Source organism: Phocoena sinus, chromosome 10 (assembly GCF_008692025.1).
Source record: "Phocoena sinus isolate mPhoSin1 chromosome 10, mPhoSin1.pri, whole genome shotgun sequence".
NCBI classification, from domain to species: domain Eukaryota; kingdom Metazoa; phylum Chordata; class Mammalia; order Artiodactyla; family Phocoenidae; genus Phocoena; species Phocoena sinus.
In genome coordinates this window covers 46,146,749-46,172,157 of record NC_045772.1, presented here as the reverse complement: position 1 = coordinate 46,172,157, position 25,409 = coordinate 46,146,749, and the positions used below count along the sequence as shown (strand labels likewise).

The 25,409-nt window shown below is 37.5% G+C and overlaps 2 protein-coding genes across 4 annotated transcripts in view; one reads left to right on the top strand and one right to left on the bottom strand.

Moving 5' to 3' along the window:
- Positions 1–11,065, bottom strand: part of ZFC3H1 (zinc finger C3H1-type containing) — a 50,225-nt gene extending 39,160 nt beyond the window's left edge. For all 3 annotated transcript variants that reach the window (XM_032644661.1, XM_032644662.1, XM_032644663.1), the window contains exons 1-2: positions 10,172–11,065; positions 4,617–5,033 (exon numbers count right to left, since the gene is read on the bottom strand). In XM_032644661.1, the coding sequence (XP_032500552.1) occupies positions 4,617–5,033; positions 10,172–10,769 (1,015 nt within the window). In that variant the 5' untranslated portion in view covers positions 10,770–11,065. The remainder of the gene's footprint in view (positions 1–4,616; positions 5,034–10,171) is intronic.
- A 117-nt stretch (positions 11,066–11,182) lies between these two features.
- Positions 11,183–23,361, top strand: THAP2 (THAP domain containing 2). Its single transcript, XM_032644664.1, has 4 exons — positions 11,183–11,231; positions 11,538–11,732; positions 17,774–17,969; positions 21,079–23,361. Exons 2-4 carry the CDS (start codon positions 11,662–11,664, stop codon positions 21,466–21,468), a joined length of 657 nt encoding a protein of 218 aa, XP_032500555.1. The 5' UTR covers positions 11,183–11,231; positions 11,538–11,661; the 3' UTR covers positions 21,469–23,361.
- Positions 23,362–25,409: the final 2,048 nt, after the last annotated feature.

Genomic DNA, 25,409 nt, shown 5'->3' with positions numbered 1-25,409 from the left:
TCTATTTCAATTCTTACTCAATACTTCCGAAATGAAAATTGGTTTTATGCAGTATTTTTAAAATTATTACCTGAAATTCTAAACTGAGCTAGAGACAGTCAGGATATAGGTGGTAGCTAAAACCATAATAACTGAGAACACCCAAGGAGAAGAGAACAGTGAGTACATCAACAGTTAAGAAGTTACATAGGAAAAGTATTTTTTTTTAAAAAAGGAAAATCAGAAAGTTGCAAGAAACTACTGATATGTACAGTAGCACAGAAATCCCCAAATTTCAGGATTAGTGAGAAAAACATCACTGAATATAACAGATGTGTCTACTCCCTACAGGATACTCTCAACATAGCAGCAGTGATCCTTTGAGAATTTAAAACAAATTATGCCAATCCTTTGCTCAAAACCCTGCAACAGCTCCTATTTCACTCAGAATAAAAACCATCTTACAAAACACTACATGATCTGTCCCAACTCATTATCTCTGACCTCTTCTCTCCCACTACTCATTCCCCATCACTCTCTCTTCTTTAGTGGCACTGGTTTTCCTGTTATTCCACAAATATGCCAGTACCCTTCTGCCTAAGGGTCATTACTCTAGTTCAGTGATTCTCAAACTTTATCAAGTATCAGAATCAACAAGAGGGCTTCTTAAATACAGATTGCTGGGCCCCATTTCCAGAGTTTCCAATTTAGTAGATCTGGGGTAGGGCTTAAGAATTTGCATTTCTATCAAGTTCCCAGGTAAAGAAGGTCCAAGGACCACAGTGAGAAAATCAATGCTCTAGCTATTTATTCTCTTTGCCTAGAAACCTATTTCCCCCATTTGGCTATTCCCCCACCGTCTTCAAAGCCTTTGTTTAAATCTCACCTTCAAATTCAGGCCTCTCCTGATCACCCATTAATACTGCAGCCTATACCCACTATCTCCATCCTAACTTACTTACTGCTATGCTTTTTCTCTCTCTACAACTGTTATTTACTCATCATATTTACTGTCTCCTCTTCTTAAAATGCAAGCCCATAAAGGCATAAATGACTGTCTATTTTCCACTGATGTACTTCCAAGAGGCTGGAATAAAGTGCTCAACTAAATTTTGCATAAATGGAAGAATGAAATAAAAAAGGAATGAAAATGAAAAATGAATTTTGCAATTAGGTCAAAGTAACTGTGCCATGAGTAGTTTCAGTATTCTGGTAGGGTCAGAAAAGCAAACTACATTGAGTTAAGAAGGAATGACAGGTGAACTGAAAGGAGTCAGCGTAGATTAGCCTTTCCGGAAGTCTAGTTGAAAAGACAGAAGTTGGGCTTCCCTGGTGGCAGAGTGGTTAAGAATCCCCTGCCAATGCAGGGGACACGGGTTCAATCCCTGGTCTGGGAAGATCCCACATGCCGCAGAGCAACTAAGCCCGTGCGCTACAACTACTGAGCCTGTGCTCTAGAGCCCACAAGCCACAACTACTGAGCCCGCATGCTGCAACTACTGAAGCCCGCGCGCCTAGAGCCTGTGTCCTGCAACAAGAGAAGCCACTGTAAGGAGAAGCCCGCGCACTGCAACGAAGAGTAGCCCCCTCTCGCCAACTAGAGAAAGCCTGCGCACAGCAACAAAGACCCAACACAGCCAAAAATAAATAAAATTTTTAAAATGTTTTATTAAAAAAAAAAGATTGATAGCTGACTTTTCAAAATCAACAATGGAAGCCAGAAAATATCTTCAATATACTGAGAATATAATTAACTAATCTAGAATTCTAAACCTAAGAAAATTGTCTTTAAAATAGGATAAACAGAAATAAGTTTTTCATATAGCAGACACAAACTAAAGGAAATTCTTAAAAATGTATTTTAAGCATAAGTGATTCTAGACATAGAAGGAAGAGTGAGCCAAGAAAGTGTTAAATACATGGGCAAAGGTAGGCAAATACTGGTCCTTGTATATCAAGGAAAGGGTAAATAACTTGATTAACTTTAAACACTGATAAGAATTCATGTTACAATTCCTAAAGGAATCAATGAGACCAAAAACTTTGTATCTAACTTCCAAACGAGTAAAAGAAAAAAAAAAGTTGTATTAAAAAAAAAGTCAAAAGAGGCAAGACAGAAAAAAAAGAAAAGGAAATAAATACAAATATCAGTAATCATGAAAAAATGTGAACTATATGTTCTTGTTAAAAGACAAAGATCGTCAGGTTAAACTACAAATGAAATCCAGCTCCATACAATGTACAAGTAACATCTGGGACATGAAGATACAGAAAGACTGAAAGGATGGAAAGTGATATACAAAGCATATATACTTAACAAGAGAAAGATGGTGTGTTTATTAACATGAGACAAAATAGTCTTTTAGGCAAAAACATTACTAGAGATAGAGATCACTACATAATAATGAGAATAATAAGTCAATTCCCCAGCCTCAAAATATTTAAAGCAAAAACTGAAAACTAGAAATCCACTACCATACTGGCAGATTTTAGCAAGCCTCTCAGCAATTGACAGATCAAGCAGATCAAAAAATGTTCATATCTTAGAAGGAAGATGTGAACATAAAAGCTTGATCTAGGGGCTTCCCTGGTGGCGCAGTGGTTGAGAGTCCACCTGTCAATGCAGGGGACACGGGTTCGTGCCCCAGTCCGGGAAGATCCCACATGCCGCGGAGCGGCTGGGCCCGTGAGCCATGGCCGCTGAGCCTGCGTGTCTGGAGCCTGTGCTCCGCAATGGGAGAGGCCATAACAGTGAGAGGCCCGCATACCGCAAAAAAAAAAAAAAAAAAAAAAAAAAAAAAGCTTGATCTAACAATCCAAACATTCCTTTCAAACACACAACAGTTACGAAAATCAATCACATACAAGACAATAAAGCAAGTCTCTACAAATATGTCAAAAGATTGCTACTATATAGATCTCATTCTCTGACAATGTGATTGACTTAGAATTCAATGACAAAATATACACCTAAAAAACCTACGTGTTTTGGAACACACTTCTAAACAGCCTACAGGCCAAAGAATAATAAAAATTAGAAAACACTTAGAACTGAATGAAAAAAGTTTACAAATGACAAACTGAGATGCAGCTAAAGTAGAAGTTTCATAGCCCCAAATGATGTTAATAGTAGAGAGGCTAAAAATTAATGAGTTTTAAAAGCTGTGGACTTATTTCTGGGGAAATTTTTAAAAGATGATGGGAGACACAATTAATAACTGCTGTGGATAATAAAAAGGTAAGATTCTTCAGAATAACTTAGTATAAACTGTACAACTTACAGGAAACGAGCACATTACAAGAAAAATAGTTTACCTAAACTGCCTTAACCAGAAATAGAAAACATAAACAGTCAGTAGTTTAAAACCTTCCCAGAAAAAAAGCCATCCTGGCCCAGACAATTTTATCAGCAAGATCTACCAAATATCCCAGGAATGATTCCAACCTTAAAACTATCCCAGAGAACAAAGAGGAAACCACTCCCCAACTCATTCTGAGCATCACAACCTTATAGTAAAACTTGTAAGGAAAAAGAAGGAACAAAATACAGACTATGAACCTACGTGAAAAATCCTAAACAAAACATTAGCAAACCTTTATCTATGAAGGTTTTGTAACTGCCCCAAACTGGAAGAACCAAATGTCCCTGAAGTGGGAAATGGATAAACAAACTGTAGCATAGCCATACAATGGGACATTCAGCAATAAAACAGAAATGAACTACTGACATAAGCAACCACATGGATCAATCTCAAATACACTATGCTAAGGGAAAGCAGCTAGGGTTAAAAGGCAATGTTCTACAAAACTCCATTTATATGACATTCTGGAAAAGGCAAAAGTATAGGGTCAGAAAACAGACCAGTGGTTACCAAGTAGGGTTGGTGGCATGAGGGAATCGGTGGGAGTTAATGAAACTGTTCTATGATAGTGATGGCTGGCAATGGTTACCCAACTGCTTGCATTTGTCAAAACTCAAAGAACTATACAGTTAAATGGGTAAATTTTTACTGTATATAAATCATACATTCACAAAAAAGAGGAAAAGAAAAAATTAACAAACCAAATCCATGATGTATAAAAATGATACATCATGAACTAACTGGATTTATCCCAATCATACAAGGGTGGTTTAACACTACAAAAATCAATTAATATAATCCATTACACTAATAAAGGAGAAAAATTAGATGCTCTTCTCCATAAATGAAGAAAAAAGATTTGATAAACTTCAAAATTCATTCATGCTGAAAATTTCAAACAAGGAATGGGGGCTGGGGTGGGGGTGAACACCTCCTTTACCCAATAAAGGACTCCTACAAAAAACTTAGCCAACATCATATCTAAAAGTAAATGGCAAAAGTATCCCCCGTAAGTTAGGGAACAAAGGTGCCCACTACCACTTATGTTAAAAACTGTATTATTAGTCCTGACCAGCACTTAAGGCCAAAAGTGGTGAAAGATCAGAATGAAACAAAACTTGACATCACCCAACAATACGACTATCTACTATCTGCAAAAAGAATTCACAGATAAAACACCAGAATCATTTCAATGAAGTACACTACCAAAATAACTAGTTACCCCTTTAGAGGAAGAAGCATATCATCACTAATTGAAAATTTAAATTCCATTACCTTGACTAGATTCAGTAGTGTCAGATTTCAGGGAAAGCTGTTTTGTTCCATCTTTAACTTTTTTCAACCGGTTCTTATCTCCTGGTAAAGTCAATTTTTGCCTGAGTGGTTTTAATTCAAATGCCTGAAAAGTTTTGACCTGTGTTTTCTCCTCAGGAGCTACTTCTTTACTTGAGTCCTTTATAATACTGACATTATCAGTGCTTGTTTGGTCCTCAAAGTTCAGTGTTTTAGGATCTTCTTGCACATTCTCCTCTTTGCTACTCAAAGCTAGTTTTTCATCCTTATTGATGCACTCTAGTTCCAACTGTATTTGCTTATACTTCAAAAGTAAATCTTCAAAAGTTTCTTCCCCACAGTTTTCACTTTTTGATGAATAATTCTGTTTTCTTGATGGAGATCTTCCAAAACTTTTAGCTGAACAGCATATTAAGGAAACCAGTTTCCAAAAATTTTCCAGTTAATTTAACAAAAACACATTAGGCTACAGATGAATTGTCTCCCTTTTTCATGTTTTTCAAGGAAGATGAATTGATATTTTAAAATTACTAAATGCCATTTAACATATGTGCTGCTAATGCCCACTTTCATTATGTGCCCATACTTTAAAATTAACAAGTATGCATATAAATAGTCCACTTACAAAATCACTCGTGTCAATTATTACCTGTTGTATCCACAGGTATTACACCTAGTTAGGTTATAGCATCCTTCCTTCTGCAGGTTATCAGGAAAGCCCATAATGAGCTGGATGTTAGAGATTCCTTTCTGAAGGAAGAGGGGAGAAACTGAATGGTTTGTCACAGATGTGGATAATTTACACTTCAGATAATCAGAAGAAAACGTTTTTTCTTTCTAATTAGTTTCTCGTCATGTCTCAAATTTTTAAAAAGAGATAAAAAATTAACACTGACAATAGTTAAGACTAAGTTATGAATAAGAAACACTGTATTAAAACCTAACAGATAACAAGTACAGAGCTCATCAAGTATACTAACATCCAACATATACATAACTAAGACAATGAAGGCAGTTAAATAATAAAAAAAAAACACTTAAGTTGTATTCAAAATATATCTTCTAATTTTCCCCTGAAGAAAAGGATATCTAAAACCAATTACTTTTGTTTTTTTTCTTCTCTAACATAGTGATACATAAAACTTAACTTCTTGGTTGGAAATGGCTACAAGGTTCCAAACTACAATTTTTACTCAAATTAATTCATACATATGAGAACTGTTCCACCTCACTTCTCCAGCCTAGAAATTAACAAAAGACAAGTAGTGGTTTTAATATGTCATTTATAGATCATTAAATTCGCTACGATATAACATTACAGTTCCCTAAATAGTTTCTTCTCTGTGTAACAACTTAATGGAAAAGCAATCTACAAAGATTTTTTTTTTTTGCGGTACGCAGGCCTCTCACTGTTGTGGCCTCTCCCGCCGCGGAGCACAGGCTCCGGACGCGCAGGCTCCGCAGCCACGGCTCACGGGCCCGGACGCTCCGCGGCATGTTGGATTCTCCCGGACCGGGGCACGATCTCGCGTCCCCTGCATCAGCAGGCGGACTCCCAACCACTGCGCCACCAGGGAAGCCCCAAATATTTTTAAACTTCCCTAATGACCAATTTAAGAATGGGAATTACCACCAAATATTTTAGAAACTAAATGAGCACTACAATTGAAAATCTTTAACAGTTCTGCAGCAAAACTGTTCTAGTAAACCTGTTTCTCTGATCTCTTCAGAGCTCAGTTTCTTGAAACAATACTAGTTTCTTATTACCTGTCTTACTCCTCCACCAAATGGAATCTGGCTTCTGCTGGCTGAGTTTATCCACCCTGACTTCTCTGCAGCACTAAACACTGTAAACTACTTCTCTCTTAGCTTCTGTAACTCTACTCTCCCTTTGTTTCCTTTTTTTTTTTTTTTTTTTTTTGCCTGTAAGTCTTCATGACTCCTTTCTCTTCCAACTACTGCAAAAATGGTGCTCGCCAGTGAGCTCTACTTAGTCTTTCAATTTTGAGCGTTCTAATGCACTCCCATAGTTTTGGCTGGTGATAGCCATTTAGAGTTCTATCTCCCACAAGCCATTCTCCATCCTATTGGTAGACTAATCTTTCTAGAACACAAATCTGATCAGATCTCATCCCTTGTTTTAATCTAAGAATAGAGCCCAAAATCCTTAAAATGGCATATAATGCTTTCATGATTCCTTTCCAATCTCACCTCTTCCATGTTTATCACAATTTATGCATAGCTTTGTGTCTAGGTTCTTCTGTTCTTCAAATTGACCCCAATTCAAATATCACCCACTATGTGAAATCGGGCAATTACCTGCTCCCCCACCCCACCATTACATACTCTCTGTACATAAACTATGTAATTATCTACATTTACATCTCACTTTTCCAATGTAGCTACAGTAACTTAAAAAAATATATATGACTAGAGTCCTTGGAAACATTCACAAAGGGAAAAGATTCAATACGCTAACAAAAAAATAAAATAACTAAAGGACAGAAAAATGAGAAGCAACTGAGCTATGACTAATTAATCTCCTTCAAGGCTAAATGAAATCTCCTACTTCTGTCTAGGCAGAACAGCTACGATGATACCAGCACTTAAAAGATTTAATTTGAAATTGGTCAAGATGCAATTTCTAACTGAAACCTGGTTTAAAAAAAAAAGAACTGCCATTCAACCTTTACAATTGCAGGTGAAACTGGAATGACTTTCTACTGATGAGACACTGGACTCATTATGTTAGCTCTGATCAGATTTGAAAGTTTAAATTAGCAGCCATCCAAAGGAGATATATGCTAAGATTGACTGACAAAGTGTCTCTCACTAAGGAAAATTAAAAATGAATGAGAATGAAAATAACTACTGCAATAGAATCTATTTGGTGTATTAGATTCTGATAGAATCTAATATCTAAATAGAATATGGATCTAAGTAAAATAGAATCTAAATAGAATCTAAATAGAATAATGGTTATTCTATTTCTTTAAAGCTGCATCTAGCATACCTTAATTATTACAGAAAAAAAAAAGTTTTAAAAAACAAAAACCCACCTGCATTCATGCTACCTCACTTCTAGATTATGGAAGTGAGTCACAGAATAATCCTTATTCTTTCTTAATGCAATATTTGTAAAATGTCATTATTACAATCATACAGTAGAAATATGAATTAAACTTAGTACAATCATGGTATTAAAGGAATTTGAATTAACAAAATTTTGTATTACAAATTTTGTTTGCTCACATTACACAACAGTGGCTGGGAGCTATGTTTTCCTTCACAAATTCTTATAAAGAATACCACCTCTAGGATGGATTAGTGATACTTCACAAGGAAAACAATGAGCAGAAGATCAAAACAATCATCCTTAAGTGCAGCATCTGTGAAAAGAAAAACAGCAAGAGAGCTCATTTCTGATAAGTTACTACAGAAATCAAACTGGATATTTTTCCCGTACTTGTTTCACAACATCATGTGCCTGTTCATTAAAAAGAACATATAAGATTAACAATTAATAAAGGTATGTGGTAGAGGTATTGAATGAATGGACAGAAAGAAGGCAAAGGCAGGAAGTAGGCAAGTCCACGTACCACTTCCTACTCTAATATAAAATAAGAAAAAACTTTAAGCTCCCATAGTACTTTTTACATACCTGAATTTGAACTTTTTACATTGAACTATAATTATTTACATTTGCCTCTCCAACACAAATTAAAAGTTACATCTTTGTATTCTTAAAAAATTTACATATTTGTACTTAAATAGCCTTTCCATTTTTAGGCTCAGAATTGACAATGAACAAATCCTTGGTTAAAAAAATATCTTGGGGGGCTTCCCTGGTGGCGCAGTGGTCGAGAGTCTGCCTGCCGATGCAGGAGACATGGGTTCGTGCCCCGGTCTGGGAAGATCCCACATGCCGCAGAGCGGCTGGGCCCGTGAGCCGTGGCCGCTGGGCCTGCGCGTCCGGAGCCTGTGCTCCGCGGCGGGAGGGGCCACATTGGTGGGAGGCCCGCGTACCACAAAATAAATAAATAAATAAATTTTAAAAATTAAATTAAATTAAAGTTTAAAAAAAAAAAAAATATCTTGGGCAGAGGTTTTCTAACTTTATTGAAAGAGCATTCCTCTTTTTAAAAGTTAAATACCTACATGATTTTTTTTCTGAAACAATCCTGGAGTGCTCCTAACCCAACTTTTGATTGTAGAAGTTTTTTCAGAGCAGTAGCACCAGAAGCTCCTACTTCTTACCTAAACCTACATTTCTGGTCCCCTTCCGATCCCGACATCTGGGAAAGACAGTTTGGTCCTAAGTATTCTGTGAAAAAAATGTTGAGTGTCTCCCAAACTCATGTCTTTATATGTAAGTTTTATATATAATGAATATATTAAAAAATCATTACACCATGGAAATTACAACCAGTAATAAATGTTCTAAGTAAACTATTTTTATGCAGTTATCATGGAATATGTCAAGACAGTTCTACAAAAAATCTGAAAAAGTATATATTACATTACTACAATAAATTATAATACTATATAATAACTGAATCACTTTTCTGTACACTTGAAACACACGTTGTAAATTAACTATATTTCAATTAAAAAAAAAAGTTTTTTAAGACATAGTTCTACAAACACATCTTAAAATGGCAAACCCTCAGATGAGTAAACTCAGGAATGTTTATGATAGCTATAAGATTAAAGGGGACAAAAACCATATTATTTTGCTATTTTCCTTCTTAACCTCTCCATAGACTCCACCTTCCCATAAACCCCATAGTTTCCAATATATTAAAATAAAAATGCTGTTAAGTTTCATTTTCTATCTAGCCCACATTTGTCAGCAGTAAGAGTTATAAAATGTTCAAAATGTGAACATAATAAATAGAAAAGTTAAGGAGGTAAAGTTTCCCCCAAAGATATGTGAATTTCAAACCTCTGAATTTGAGTTGACAAGGAATATACCAGTTCTTTTTTTTTTTAACTTTAAAAAAGCGGCAGTGTGTAAGAGTAAATCAAGAAAGGCAGAAACAGAATCACAAATAAAACCAGTAGGATTATGAACGATGAAACCTCACAATTTTCAATGTGACACTGCAATATGAAATAAGCAACAGTATTCCCCAAACTTTTTATGGCCAATATTTTTTTTCTCCCTCTTAACAATCTAAGGGAACTTCACATAACAAAGTTCCTGTACTAGCAAAAACAAAGGCTAATGAAACTTGGGCTTCTGATGTAATACTGCAAATCTGATTTTACACTGTCTCAGATTCCACCAGTTTGGCCCCCATCCATAACACGTTCATGTTGAAAAGCAATACACCCAATAAAGCAATTTTAAGAAATAATGCTACAGTTTGACACATGGGTGGGGATTACCAAAGAACCGCCTACGTTAAGTATACTGGCACAGTGAAAACAAGCGGTTCTGACGGTTCCGAAAAGTTACTCATCTCACAAATCTGACAAGACGCTAAAGGGAACTTCAGTGACACACCCAGGGCAGACCGCCACGTTAAGGATACAACTCTTCCGAGGTGGAGAGGGCTCTCGCCAGCTCTGACTGCTGCCGAATCCGGATCCAGCTCCTCCTCCCAGAGGAGGTCTGCCCCCCGGCTTGCCTCCTCGCTCACCCCCTCCTCGCCCCCGACTCCAGCGACTCCCACCCCGGTAAGGCCTGCCTCGAAAACGGAAACGGTCCAAGGCGATGTGGCTCCGTTCCCAAAAGGACGGTCGGGGGCTGCTTTCGGACAGTGAGCTCGAAGGCATCCGCACGGAGGGCGGGTGAGACCGGAACGGCTCTTTGGGTCGGTAGCTGCTGTGTCCCCTGAGGTGGCCCCGCTCCGACGCGTGCCGCGAGCGTGAAAAATTCCTCAGCTGCTGCTGAGAAGAGGACGATGACGAGGAGGAGCCACCGCCTCCGCCGGATCCACCGCCCCGGGCCGGGTGAGGAGGCCTTCGCCGCGGGTACGGTAACAGCCCGCCGCCACTGCTGGTGCTGCTGCTCCGGCTCCGTACCTGGCTGTTATTATCGTCGTCGCTGATCTCCCCATCTTCAAGCTCCCCTTCTTCCTTGGGCGAGAGGCCACTGGAGGCCGGGGCCGGAGTATCTGCAGTCGCCATCCCGGGAGCAGCGCGTTCCACACAACCTTAGCGCCCTGTCCGGGGATCCGCCCGTCAGCTGCCTTCCTGCTCAGTTTCCTTCTTTCTCAACGGACCCGGTCGGTGCGGCCTTACCCTACTTGCTCACCTAGCGGGCTCTGCTCCCCAACTTCCCCGCACCCCAGCTCTTTCTCGCCGGACCGTCGCAACCCACTTCCCTGCCCTAGCGCCCCCTTGCTCCTCCGCGATCTGGGCTCTTCCGCCTCGCGAGAAGAGAGCTCTGGAAGTGGCTCTGCTCGTGACGTCACTTCCTGCGGCACGCAGGAAACAAGTCTCCCAGTTCACGCGATAATAATTAGGACAACGCGATTCTCACTGGGAGTTGTAGTCTTTTTTTTTGGCTCTCGCTTAGAGTTTGTCCTTCCAGTCTGAGGCCCGTCCCCACTCCAGACGCTGCTTTGGGGTTTCTGGGTGCGTGGCGGGGTAGGCGGGCCCGTTCTTAATCTCGGCCGTGAGAGTTTCAGAGTGATGGGGGGATGGGAGGGACACACGTCTTCTTTTTAATTGCTCGGAGGACAGCTGCTGAAGAGAAGCAGTAGTCCTACTCCCTTTTGGGAGCCTGAGAGAGGACGGGCTGCGTCCGCCATGTTGGTGAAGGCAAACGAAGGGAACTAGAGCTCCAGGACTGTCGGCTCCTGTGGCTCAAGTCCGCCATATTAATAAAGAGAAAGGGAAGGCTGACACCCCCCCCTCCCCGCACACATACGTACACCCTTTCTTCCCACCTAGCTCACTCAGCTTAGCTGGGTGGGCCTTTCGCCAGCCTTGCTTGCCCAGTCTCTTCCCGAAGGAAGCGTAGCAGCCCGCGCCTCAGATTAGGCTTAAGACAGCGCCGAATGAGGGCGAAAGGGAAATGCCGACCAATTGTGCCGCGGCGGGTTGTGCTACTACCTACAACAAGCACATTAACATCAGCTTCCACAGGTAACCTGGGCAGGGAGTGGGGGTGACGGAAACGGGAGTTCCTAGGCTGGGTATCGCTTGTGTGGAAAGAACAGGATTCTACTAATTCTAATAACTTCGCTAGCTAGCTAGCTAGTAGCAGGGACGCATCATTTTTGCCCTTTGTGTGTGTTTCTCAAATCTGTCCAATTTTTCGCTCCCTTCGGGGAAGGTTTACTCACTTTGTAAAAGAGAGCCAAGTTCTCTCCGTAATTACTCCTTCTCTAGAAAGTGACAGGGGGATACCTTAATTTTCTATTCTTTTACTCCCTATGTGTTAGACCAAGTTTTGATATTAATGACGCCATAAGAGGAAGCAAGATCTGCCTTTTCAAGTCAGCAATCACCTAGAAAGCCTGCTGTGTTCCCGTATAATTAGTCAATTCTCACTAGCTGGATTGACATGGGAAGCATTTAAATTTCAAAGAGTCACGCACAGTAACTCTGCGGAAAAATTGAGTCATCATCGTAAGTAGCCGTGGCATTAAGCGATGTTAATGAAAGTGGAAAAAATAAGCTTTCTATTCTTACTAGAACAGAGTAGTATAAAAAGAACCCAGGTTATGTTTTGCCTTCGTTTGCTGGAAGAGCAATCAAAATTCTCTATTTCTGTCAAATCAGAACTCTGGAAAGCGCTTTGAACCCTACATGAAACATAATAAGTACTTGGTAAATGTTTACCTTCTCTGCAAGTGCCTGCCATATGCCTGAAGAAAAGAAGCATTCAAAAAGTTAAGTACAAACAGTTCTGATTTTATATACCTCACAACTTAAGATCTTAGAATGTAGAAAATGATATCCTTGACCTTTCTCCCTACTTCATTATGACAAAATGTACCCACATATTAAAAGTTACCACTAAAAAAAAAATCCTTGTGGTGTTTCTGTTTTTCATCTACTTCATGCAAATGTAGTGCTTTATTAATTCATCCATCAACTGTGTACCAAGCTCTTATTTCCCTGACATGGTGCTAGGGATCCAGAGAATTCTTAACCTTCCTGGAGTTGGAATGAGAAAGACCAACATAAATAATTGTGGTCAAGTGCCAAAGAAGAGACCTTCAGGGTCTCTAACTTAGCCTTGGAAAGTCAAAGAACACTTCTCAAAGGATGTGAAATTTCAAACGAGACCAAAAGATGACATAGATTTGGTCCTGTACGATACTTAAAGGATTTTCTATTTTATCCAATGAGTACTTGAGAAGCTATGGAGGGCTTAAATAAAAAGAATGGCGTGATTAGATTTGTATATTAAAAAGCCCTCAGGCTGCAGTGCAGAGAATTACAGTGTTACTTAAAGTGCTGGTCAAGCATCATCAAGAGATGAATTTGACAGAAAGGAGCTTATTACAGAATGTTAATGCACCTGCTATTTCACAAGGATATCCTGCTACAGCGTCAATTGAACTAAGTGTACTTCTGTTGCTGGCACAATCAGCACTAGATTAGAAGAGGTGAGCGTTGATAGAGAAAAAAGTTGGGAACCTGTAGTAGAACAATGGAGAGTCCACCCAGTGGCCTAGACTACAGTGGTACTGACAGTAGAGATGGAAAGTGGACAGACTTGAGAAATGTTTGAGGAGAAACTACCATATATGGTCATTTGATTTGGAAGATGAGGGGGAGGGAGGATTCAAGGGACCAATAATGAATGTTTAGGAGATGCACAGTGGTACCCTAACATACATACCTCCTCTCCCTGTTTGACTGTTTGCTATGAAATTAACATTTTCATGTGTAACCCCAGAAGTTTAGGGGTTAAAATAACATTATTTATAATAAAATTAATCTCTATTTCATAATAAACACTATTCACTCCTTTCCTAGGACATTGGTAGACTTCTTTATCCCCATGTACAGCTTATATTGCCTAAACTTACTGTCACCATTTTTCTTTTACTCAGCCCATTCCAGTCTAAGTGTTGCCAATAATAATCTTTTGAAACTGTTCTTGCTAACATAAATTGTCACTCCAGCGTCCTTTTTTCATGGCATGTGATCATTTCCTCCTTGAAATACTCTCTACTTTGAATTATTTGATACTAATTTTGTGATTTACATCTTACTTTTTTGGCCTAACTTCAGTCTCCTCTGCCACTCCACCCCCTGACCAAGGTCTTCCCACTCTTATCAGAAGGATTGCAATGGTTCCTGTGGTCTTGGTTAACATTTACCTGTTAATGCCTCCCAAATCAATACCTCTGGTCCAACTCTCTCTAATGAGTTTTAGACCTATCGGTAAAGTGTCTCAGTTATTTCCCTGGTCTCTTCAGTTCCTCACATTCAGCGTACTAAAACTGTACTACTGAACTTGCCCTTCCCCCAAACCTACACCACTTCCCATATTCCCTTTCTCAGTAAATGGAAACACCATCCACCCAGAAACCAGGAGGTCATCCTCCCTGGACTTCTCACCATTCCCTCTCAGTTGGATTATTACAACAACCTTTTAACTGGTTCACTGCTTCCATTCATGCACTCCTAACCGCTCTTCTATAATCAATAGTGTGTTGCTAAATTTTTAACAACAGGATTTCCAGGAAAGGGGGAAAGCCCTGATTTGTAATGTTTGTCCAATTTCCATGATATAAATACTCCCACCATAACTGGTTATAAGCTACCAATATGACATCACTGATCATGGAGTTGGGAAGAAACGTGCAATACTACCGTTCTATAGCATTTATTCCATACAGGTGTAACAGACATAAGTAACCTGAAGAGTATAGACAACAGTAAAATAATTAGGAAGTGATGGGTTTTTAGTATTTATTACCTTTGTTTTTAATTTATTTAAATGCAAACTTAGATAATTTAATTTTTAATAATGGCTGTGTTTAACAATCAGTTAAAACATTTTCTGTTGACAGCTCTAAATTAGGCCTCTTAATGGCTTACCAATGCCATTTTGGATAAAGTTCAAAATTACTTTTTAACTTGGAAAGTCCTCCATCTTCGTTTCATGTCATAACACTCTTCCTGTCCCCAAGATACTCTTTAACACTCTTCACTACTACCATCCTAATTTCCCTAGCTAATTCGTACTGTCTTAAGGCCTCTTGACGAGATTAGCTCTTCCTGATTTATGGTTCCGTGCAATCCTGTACTTACACTTTTATAAACTCATGACACTTGTAATTACTTTTATAATAATAATAAACAGCATTTATTTAGTATTTACCACATACTATGCATTGGGCTGAGCATTTACTCACAATGTCTCATTTAATCCCTAGAACCACACTAGGTACCATTATTACTCCACTTTATGGATGATGAAACTGAGGCCTAAAAAGATTAAACAACATTCTTAAAGTCACCCAGCTATTACATGAAGGAGCTGGGATTGATACCTGGTTTGATTACAGAGACTATTTTCAGCCACTCTTTTCTACTACATCAAGCTATTTGATTCTCTACCTTCCCCATTACAGTATACCCACATAGAAGGTAGACATCATAAAGGTAGATCAGTTTTGTTTACTACTATGTCTTCAGTGCCTAGGACAGTGCTTGGAATGTAAGAGGCATTCAGCTGTTAAAGACCCAAGCAAAATAGCATTGTTAAAATACTGAGTGATTTTCCAAAACTACTAATGTTTCTGAAAGCCTGGTTCTATTATTGTGTAAACAAGAATATATCCATCTATTAATACCACGTTAATTTTTTTAAATTAATATTTACATGATTTATTATTACTTAAATTCAGTTTATGGGCTGCTTCTCCCACCCTTTGAATTTGCTGAGAAAAATCCAAACAACACGTGCAAAAACATGATTAAGGTTAATACTGTATAAAACATTATCTAAAATCAAATATAAAATTGTTGATTATTCTTATTTCAACACAGGTAATCTAAAGATTATTTAGTAATGCCAAACTAACTCCATTACTTTGTATATTCATTGATTCACTCAAAAAGTTCATTGAATGCTTACTAACAGGAAAAAGTAGTGAAAAAACAGCTCCTAACCAGGAGAAACCTGTGATCTAGTGGTGGAGATAGAAAAGTAAACAATTAGAATACAGTTATATTAGTGCTATATGATATAGGAACATCTGACCAAGTCTTCTGATCATAAAAAAACTTGTTAGGAACATGGGATTCCTAAACTGAGTCTTAAAAGAAAGAAGTAGAATTTGATCACGTTAAGGTCCAATTGGAGACGTTGGTTTCATAATTTAAAACTTTTTTTTAGTTTAAAAACGAGCTAAAAGGGGAGGGGGTGAAAGATAATATTTGAAAGAAAGTCTTCATATATGTGAAGAGTCTTATACAAATGCTAATACAATAGTGCTGATAGTACTTATTTGTGCTTGAAGTCCCAAGAAGAAGAAGTGTGCTTATAAACTAAAGCTTAATTTTTAGCTTAATCCTCAGGAAACATTTTCAGATCACTTTGAGATGAGAAAGTGATCAGAAAGCTTTGAGATGAGAATACATTACTATTAAGAGGTGAGGGCTAGGCTGAGTAGATAAAGTCTCCATTAGAGAGACTTGTATTTCTAGTGAAATGCAAAACAACGTACATATATGAAAACATGTGAACTGCAGAGTGACACATGAATGTTATCCTCAGGTGAGGGTGTGTTTAGGGCAGTGGGGGTGGGGACATGAGATGGCAGGGTGTCTAAGTAAGTAAGTCTGGGCCTTCACCTCTGTGGCCCTCCCTGCTGGTAATTTGAGCAAGCCTAGTATATCTGACACAGCCAAAGCTGTTACCTAATGAAGCTTCAGTTGGGGGCTTTTGAGCCACATGATCTTCTAACAAATTTAATGGTTCTTTTTAGGTACTAGTGAGTTCATAATTAATACTTCAAGGATAAGGTAGTCAAACTAAAGAAGAGTTCAGTTCAAACTTATTACATGTGAATGTTGATTCCTCTATTTGCAAGTCAGTCAACACAGTTACCATTCGAATTTTTAGACAGTCCCTTATATTTTTCTCTTCCTTAACAGGTGTACACTGGGTGCATATCAGTATATTTTATATCTGAAATAAATATAAAAGGAAAAACATTCCTGCTGGGCTTGTCATCAGCATTTTACTTTTTGTAGTAATTAATTATGCCTTCTACTGTACAACATAGCTTAAGAGGTCATTTTTTTAAAATATATGCAGTTTAACTTCATGCAAGTAATATAGTGAATTATAAATTCATATATTCTGTATTTATATTAAGCAAATTTTTGTTGAGTCCCAACTGTTTTCAAGGCACTACGTAAGTGTTAAAGTTAGATAAAAAGATAAAATGAGGGCTTTCCTGGTGGCGCAGTGGTTGAGAGTCCGCCTGCCGATGCAGGGGACATGGGTTCGTGCTCCAGTCCGGGAAGATCCCACATGCCGTGGAGCGGCTGGGCCCGTGAGCCACGGCCGCTGAGCCTGCGTGTCCGGAGCCTGTGCTCCACAACGGGAGAGGCCCCAATAGTGAGAGACCCGCGTACTGCAAAAAAAAAAAAAAAAAGATAAAATGATCCATGTCCTCGAAAAACTTATAATCTTCTTTGATTTCACTGGAAATTTATTAAAATGGAAAATTACAAAGCAATGTAGTAAGTATCATAATGAACACAGAGGAAGGAATACCAGAATCTGTCTTGATGAAATTTAATCTGTAGATGATCTGATTTGTCTTGACCAGGTACATGAGCAGCAGATCAAAGCACTGTAAAATTATTCCTGCTTATAATGGATCTACATAAATTTGATCTAGATCAGTTTAGTCTTGTTTATTTTACTGCCCTTGTTAAGGACTAGTTTGGGAAGAAAGGTCTCTTTTTAAAACCCTGAAAAATTAAACCACTTAAGTCAGTTTTTTATTAACTTTTTTACAACTTATAAAAATGAGCATGAATTGGTTTCTGTTCCAGTATCTGGATACCGGAAATTGTTAAATGTTTATGTAAATGGAAGACACTTTAAATTGTTACCTTTCAAATTTTCTTTTAACCATTGAGGTACAACCAGAATTGTGATAGTTGGAATTTGAGTTGCCTTTTTTTTTTTTTTTTTTTTAAAGGTTTCCTTTGGATCCTAAAAGAAGAAAAGAATGGGTTCGCCTGGTTAGGCGCAAAAATTTTGTGCCAGGAAAACATACTTTTCTTTGTTCAAAGCACTTTGAAGCCTCCTGTTTTGACCTAACAGGACAAACCAGACGACTTAAAATGGATGCTGTTCCAACCATTTTTGATTTTTGTACCCACATAAAGTCCATGGTAAGTAAAACTACTTTTACGCCATTTTAACCATTTTTAGAATCCACCCCTTTTTGTTTGTAACATGGAACAATTAAGAATATATTGAGGAAAAAAAAAAAAAAAAAAAAAAAAGAATATATTGAGGGCTTCCCTGGTGGCGCAGTGGTTGAGAGGCTGCCTGCCGATGCAGAGGACACGGGTTTGTGCCCCGGTCCGGGAAGATCCCACATGCCGCGGAGCGGCTGGGCCCGTGAGCCATGGCCGCTGAGCCTGCGCGTCCGGAGCCTGTGCTCCGCAACGGGAGAGGCCGCAACAGTGAGAAGAGGCCTGCGTACCAAAAAAAAAAAAAAAAAAAAGAATATATTGAAATTCATATATAATGCTGTGCCTCAAGAAAACAGCAAAACTGAAGTAAAGATGCAGGCTAGAATTAGTGCTCAGCACTCCTGTCTCCAGTATTCTTTCCCCAACCTAAACTGTTTTATTATATTGGAATTTTACATCATTGTTTATTATTATCAATAATTGACCCATTGGTAAAACTGAGAAATGGTAATGAAACCTCCAGCATCGCTCTGCTCTGATTTTAAGATGATATGCAAATAATGTGTGTTAAGTGCTTTCAGGGCAGCACACCCAAAGAATACCAGAGTTACACCAAAGAATATAAGTTCAGAGGGAGGCATAACAGAAAACCTCATAGAGCTCAGGCATTTCGGCTGGGCTTGAGCTTGGAGTTTGGAACGTAGGAGAGGGTTCTTGACTTTGCACAGCACAGCTGCAATAGCATGATGAGAACAAAAGATAATGAGTTGAGGAGTGAATGGAAAATAAGTGTTAGCAAGTGATATTTAAAAGGAAGGAGACATTTAAGGTATAGTATGAATGTATTAAAACAATGTTTTATCTAGTTAGGGAAGATCTGATCAGAGGGGAAAAAGCTAGCTGAGAAAGACAGGGTCACTGAAAGGTTCAGAAGGGAGGTTGTCAGAGTGGAAATTGAAAAGTACCTTTCCCTCATGTAAGAATCCTCAAAGAAATGTCAACAAAATAAAGTTTAGCTTTGAAAAGGAGGATAGACATCTTTTCCTCTGAGAGAGGAAAAATCACTGCTTTTCTTGAGTTATTTTTGACAGTTAAATTTGTAAATCTACATGAGTTACTATCTGAATGGAAGAGAAGGGAGAGGAGATTGTGGTAAACCAATTATCACAGATATTAGAAAAGCTCCAGGAGGGCAAGCATTTCATATCTGAATCCTCAGAACCTCAAATAGTGCCTGGTACATAGTACAAACTCATATATTTATTGAATTTGAAGTATACCTTGTTTTTGACATTTTGGTCATTTATTCATTCAACAGATGTTTACTAAACTTTACATTATGTCAAAATCCAAGTTAGATGCTGGGAATATACAGATCAAAAAAGAGTCCCTGCCAATTCCCCTAGACAGAAGGAATGCCAGTTGTAGGTTTCATGAAGACAGGAACCATATTTATCTTACTTGTTCACTGTTGTGTCCCCAGGAATTCATAAATGCATTCCTGTGTTTCAATAAATGTTTGTTGAATGAAAGACACAAAGCTATGAACTTAATCAAATAATCTGGGAACTATAAGTGGTTTAATATTATTGGAGTAAAAATTAAGATGGTGAATGGCAGCACTTCCCTGGTGGTGCAGCGGTTAAGAATCCGCCTGCCTGCCAATGCAGGGGACACGGGTTCGAGCCCTGGTCTGGGAAGATCCCACATGCTGTGGAGCAATTAAGCCCATGTGCCACAACTACCGAGCCTGCGCTCTAGAGCCCACGTGCCCCAATTATTGAAGCCTGCACGCCTAGAGCCCGTGCTCTGCAACAAGAGAAGCCACCGCAATGAGAAGCCCGAGCACCGCAGCAAAGAGTAGCCCCCGCTCGCCGCAACTAGAGAAAGCCCATACACAGCAATGAAGACCCAACTCAGCCAAAAATTAATTAATTAATTTTTTAAAAGATGGTGAATGGCAGAATGGGGTGAGATCCTAAATGGTACAGTATGCCATGTAGATATTTTGGCATATAAAAAAGATATTTTTTTCTTTAAATAATAGGAAGGCAAAGAAGAATTTAGCCAGTATTAAATCATCAAATCTGTTAGAAAATTATTGTGTGGCAGAAAATAGACTAGTGAGGATCAAAATGAGCCAGAGATCAATAAAGAAGTTTTTAATATATTCAAGCCAGACATGAATGATATGGGCTTGATATGGGTAGTAGCATTAAGAATGATGGAGAGGAGGGACTTCCCTGGTGGTTCAGTGGTTAAGACACCGCGATTCCACTGCAGGGGGCGTGGATTCGATCCCAGGTCGGGGAAGATCCCACATGCCGCACAGTGTTGCAAAATAAATAAATAAAAATAAAAACTTAAATAAAAAAAAAAGAAATGAAGAGAGTGAAAAAAAAAAAGAATGATGAAGAGGAGAGGATTTGTGATACGGATATTTAGGAGATAGAATTAATAGGACTTGATGACTAATTGAATGAAAGAGATAAAGGGAAAAAAGGGTCCTCAGGTTTCTGATTTGGAAAGAAAGTTTCTAGCCAGATTTTAAAACCTTGAGTGTATCAATAAGATATAACTGTGCATAATTAATAGGTAAATCTATTCAGGAGCTTGATACTTTGGAATATGTTTGTATTAAGTAGGACCACAGGTCTGAAATATTAATCAAATTGAGAGGATAGTATTTACCTAAAAAAGAGATCAAATCAGTATCACAAATAAACCAAATGTCTAAATGCATTCTATACTGGCCTTAGAATATTGCAAAGAATATTTTTAAGTCTCTACAGAATCATATTCAATAATTTGGAAGAGACCTAGGAAGTCCATTCTCTATTTCCAGACCAATGCTTTTATCTCTCCGGAGAGAAAAGACAAAAGGAAATAGGTGGCTGGAGTTAATTCAACCAGTTGAGAAACTTGAATCCATGACTACATGAGATAGGCTGCTGATGTTTCCTATCAAATTTTTAAAATCAGTTCTTATAAGAGCAGTTTAAATACTGTTATCCAAAACAAAATTTACTTATTTGTGATATTCCATAATTTATGTTCAACCCTCTAATTTTATTCTGCTCAGAAACTCAAGTCAAGGAATCTTCTGAAGAAAAACAACAGTTGTACTCCAAACGTACCACCTAATTTAAAATCAAACATTAGTAGTCAGCAAGTACTACTTGAACACAGTTATGCCTTTAGGAACCCTATGGAAGCAAAAAAGAGGATAATTAAACTGGAAAAGGAAATAGCAAGTTTAAGAAGGAAAATGAAAACTTGCCTACAGAAGGAACGCAGAGCAACTCGAAGATGGATCAAAGCCACGTGCTTGGTGAAGAATCTAGAAGCAAATAATATATTACTTAAGGGCACATCAGAACACATTTTACCAACTGCCTTAAACAGTCTTCCTTTGGAAGATTTCAAGATTCTTGAACAAGATCAACAAGGTAAAACGTTACCAATTCTCTAACTGCAAAACAGACTAAAAGTACCTTCAATTAGGATTTGATGCTTGAACTTCATTCTGTTCAAAGGTAAAGATATTTAAGGAAATTATTCCAAAATTGGGTATTTAATAAAGTTTTACCTGAAGTAACAACGTTACTGCATAATTTATGAAGACTTGGTTGCAAAAAAAAATGGAGAACTTCTTATGAAACTTATTTGAACGAGAATGGAAGTGCCTTATGTGAGAATCATGTACTTAAAATTTTTTCTAGGAAATTGTATGTTTGTAAAGTGTTTTGTCTTTTTGTCTTTTTAAACTTCTTTTAAAGAACAGTCTATGACAAGTAATGTTTTTAAATTATATTATAAAAAATTTTTTTCCTGTACCAAAGTTGGGATATTGCATTCTAAGTAATTTGCCTAGTAGGAGTTAACCAACATGAAATAAAACTTTAAAACTGCTGGATTTTGTATTAATTAAATTATTATTTTTGGCACTGTGATTGGGAAAAATTTTAGGAAAAAACCTGAAGTACAGGGCAAGTTCTTTTATTTAAACTTTTCATATCTTTTTATCAGTAAAACTGAGCTAATCATGGCCTCCCTCATAACAAAATTAGCTTTTGCAATAGCTTGTAAAATATTTTGAAAATAGTATTTTCAAATGTGAAGTACCTTTGCATCATCCAAGTAACTCAGACTACTAAAAACAGGGAGCTGATTATATTCACCTTCTAAGAAAGTATGTTATGAAATAACAGAGATTGAGATCTAGCTTTTACTTTAAACAAAAAGATAAATGTATACCACATTTATTCTCATAATAAAAATATTACATATTCTATTTCAAAACTGATACATTAATAGGCAAACATGCTACACAGTTCCATGTTAGGAATACTCCCTCTGTCCCCATGTGTGTTGATACCAAAATTCTTAAGCTTTCTTTTTTTTCCATAAACCCACAATAGAATTGAATTATAGAAAAGTACTTACCATATTATATCTTTACAACTTATAACCTAAAATGAAGTCAATTTATCTTACACATCAGCTTGATTTTTGTCTCCTCTTTTAGTGAGAGTCAAATAGAGCAACCATACTGCATAACAGAAATAGAATGTAGATCTTTTTAAAAATACACGTGTCTCTGATAAAGCTATGCAAGTGCTAATTATTTTACAAAATAGAATATCAGAACTATTCTTATAGTTTCCATTTGAACAATTAAAGGGTTTGCCTTATTTTACCAGATAAATGTTTAATAAGAACCCTTTCCTTCAAACAGCTTTGGTCAAATCATGTAAAAATTTATTAATGTACAATCAAGTTACCCAGGCCTGATTTGAGCTTCTGACACCGCCATATGAAAGTAGCATATACATAATCACATATTACTGTAAATCCTTCCCATAAGGTAATGGCTACTTGGTGATAAAAAAATTTTTTTTATAACATTTGCTGAGATCCTAGCAAAAAGTCTTTTTATATTATTAGCACCCTTTCTTTTAATAAGGAATGCCTCCCAAGCAACTAGATGCACAAAGGCAGGAAACGTCTCTTTTAGTTATCATCAGGCACTTAAAATAAATATTTATGAAAATTCTTTTGTGTATAATGTAAACCTTGTTAGTCATGTTATCTTTTTTTTTTTTAAGTCATGTTATCTTTAATATTGGATGTAGCTCCTTGGAATTTGTCATTACATGTTTTCAACTATCTTTATATGGTTTCAAACATACACATCAGCAAACACTTACTGACCATTTCTATTTTATACCTCAAAATAAGTTGGGCAAATAATCATTTAAACATAAACTATGTTTCCCAAGTGTAAACTCTCACGTGGTTCACCGCCCCTCCCCAATACAAAACAAAACACTAATGCAGGCTGATTCCCATCTACAATAATACTCTGATATCTTTTTTTTTTTTTTTTTTTTTTTTTTTTGCGGTACGCGGGCCTCTCACTGCTGTGGCCTCTCCCGTTGCGGAGCACAGGCTCAGCGGCCATGGCTCACGAGCCCAGCCGCTCCACGGCATGTGGGATCTTCCCGGACCGGGGCACGAACCCGTGTCTCCTGCCTCGGCAGGCGGACTCTCAACCACTGCACCACCAGGGAAGCCCTGATATCTTAATATAACATTTTTTAAATCACAAAAATAAAGCATTATAAAATACAACAAGCTTTTGGCAAAGTTACTTAGACTTCATTTATTAATATTTGAGAGTACTGAATAAACTACCACTCAGTAATTCTAAAGTAAAAATTTTTGCTGGTTTTTCCATGTCATTTTCATGTTACTGTTCCAATAACATGCTCCAAACTCTCCCTGCATCAAATTATTTTAACATACATCTGTCTACCTTAAAACTACTTTCATTCACAGAGAAAAACGTAAAAGGAATCTTTTAAAAATCGTGTTTTCAGTCTGTTGTTAAACTTATCACTTAGCTCGTAGACCATAAAACTAATCAAAATTATAACAGTTCTTTGTCCTCTGCTTTGACACAATACATATTCTCTGTTTTATGCCTGTCATTCATTCTATGTCTACCAGGCACTAACTCCTACAAAGGACCAGCCAAAGGCTAGGATTTGATATAAAGATGAATATGATATGATTTTCTGCCCTTAAGTTGCTCAAAGTCTCTTGCGAGAAACAAATATTATTCATAATACAATATGATAAATGCTATGAAAGATGTATGTGTGAAGCGCTTTGAATTGGAATTTAATGAGAACGTGTAAACTTTAGACCTTTTTACAATGAACCAGTTTTCTTTTGAAACAAACAGATTTTCTTCTTATAATGACTTACCAAAGGAGATTTTCTAGAAGGACATGGGTGTTGACCTGAATCACATACAGTGTTTATTTAATGAATTGTAAGACTTTTTTTTCCCCGTTAAAATGAACACTGAACAAATTTGTTAATGATACCTTGTTAAAAGGAAAACATAAGTAAGTAAAATATTATATCAAAGCCAAGACTGGAGTTTGACATTTGATGTTTTTACTAAACAACAAACCCTACTATCACGAATTTTTAAAAATAATTTTAACTCAGAGTCTTTTTTTTTTTTTTTTTTTTTTTGCTGTACGAGGGCCTCTCACTGCTGTGGCCTCTCCTGTTGCGGAGCACAGGCTCCGGATACGCAGGCTCGGCGGCCATGGCTCACGGGCCTAGCCGCTCCGCAGCATGTGAGATCTTCCCAGACCGGGGCACGAACCCGCGTCCCCCGCATCGGCGGGCGGACTCCCAACCGCTGCGCCACCAGGGAAGTCCTAACTCAGAGTCTTAAAGTGAACAAAGCACTATGGCACCAATTAGTTCTCTTACTTGCTCTTCACATATATTCTGTGTGGTAGGTGGTATTATCTCAATTTATAGATGAAGAAATCCTTGTTAATGTAATTTATTTATTCATTCAGACATTTATAATGTGTCAGCTGGCACAAGGGATAGAAATGCAGTAATCTAGGAAGTTCTAGATTGAACACTGGTCTTCAGCCTCCAAATCCTCTTCTCTGACCTCTGCATTATAACCTTCTGTCAAATATATGAATCATTAAAATAGGACAGGTTATGTGTCTCAAAAAACTAAAATAAAAAATATTGTGTGTATATATACAGTAAAGACAGTCTGTGAAGTCATTGTTGATCTCTTCTAGGTAGACTTTATAATGTTGGATTTTTCTAATCTCATTTCTCAATGTTAGAATACGGGTAAATTTTAATTTTGGTATAATATAGAAAGTGGTTCCTCTTTATGTCAGAATATGGGATTCTTTTAGTATTTAGACAGTTGGAAACTTCATAAAATTAATGATTTTATAATGTATATTAAACAATTGCATATTGTTTTCACAAAAAATGTATTCTGAGTATGTTGATATTAAAAACTTTTCCAAGGAAATTACTGTCATGCCTATTATTTCTAAAATATGTACATAAACA

Bases quoted from the DNA above. Each gene is read 5' to 3' on its own strand.
- THAP2 (XM_032644664.1), top strand. From the start codon at position 11,662: ATGCCGACCAATTGTGCCGCGGCGGGTTGTGCTACTACCTACAACAAG. The intron at 11,733-17,773 runs GTAACCTGGGCA...TTTTTTTTAAAG, and splicing joins ATTAACATCAGCTTCCACAG to GTTTCCTTTGGATCCTAAAA. The intron at 17,970-21,078 runs GTAAGTAAAACT...TATTCTGCTCAG, and splicing joins GTACCCACATAAAGTCCATG to AAACTCAAGTCAAGGAATCT.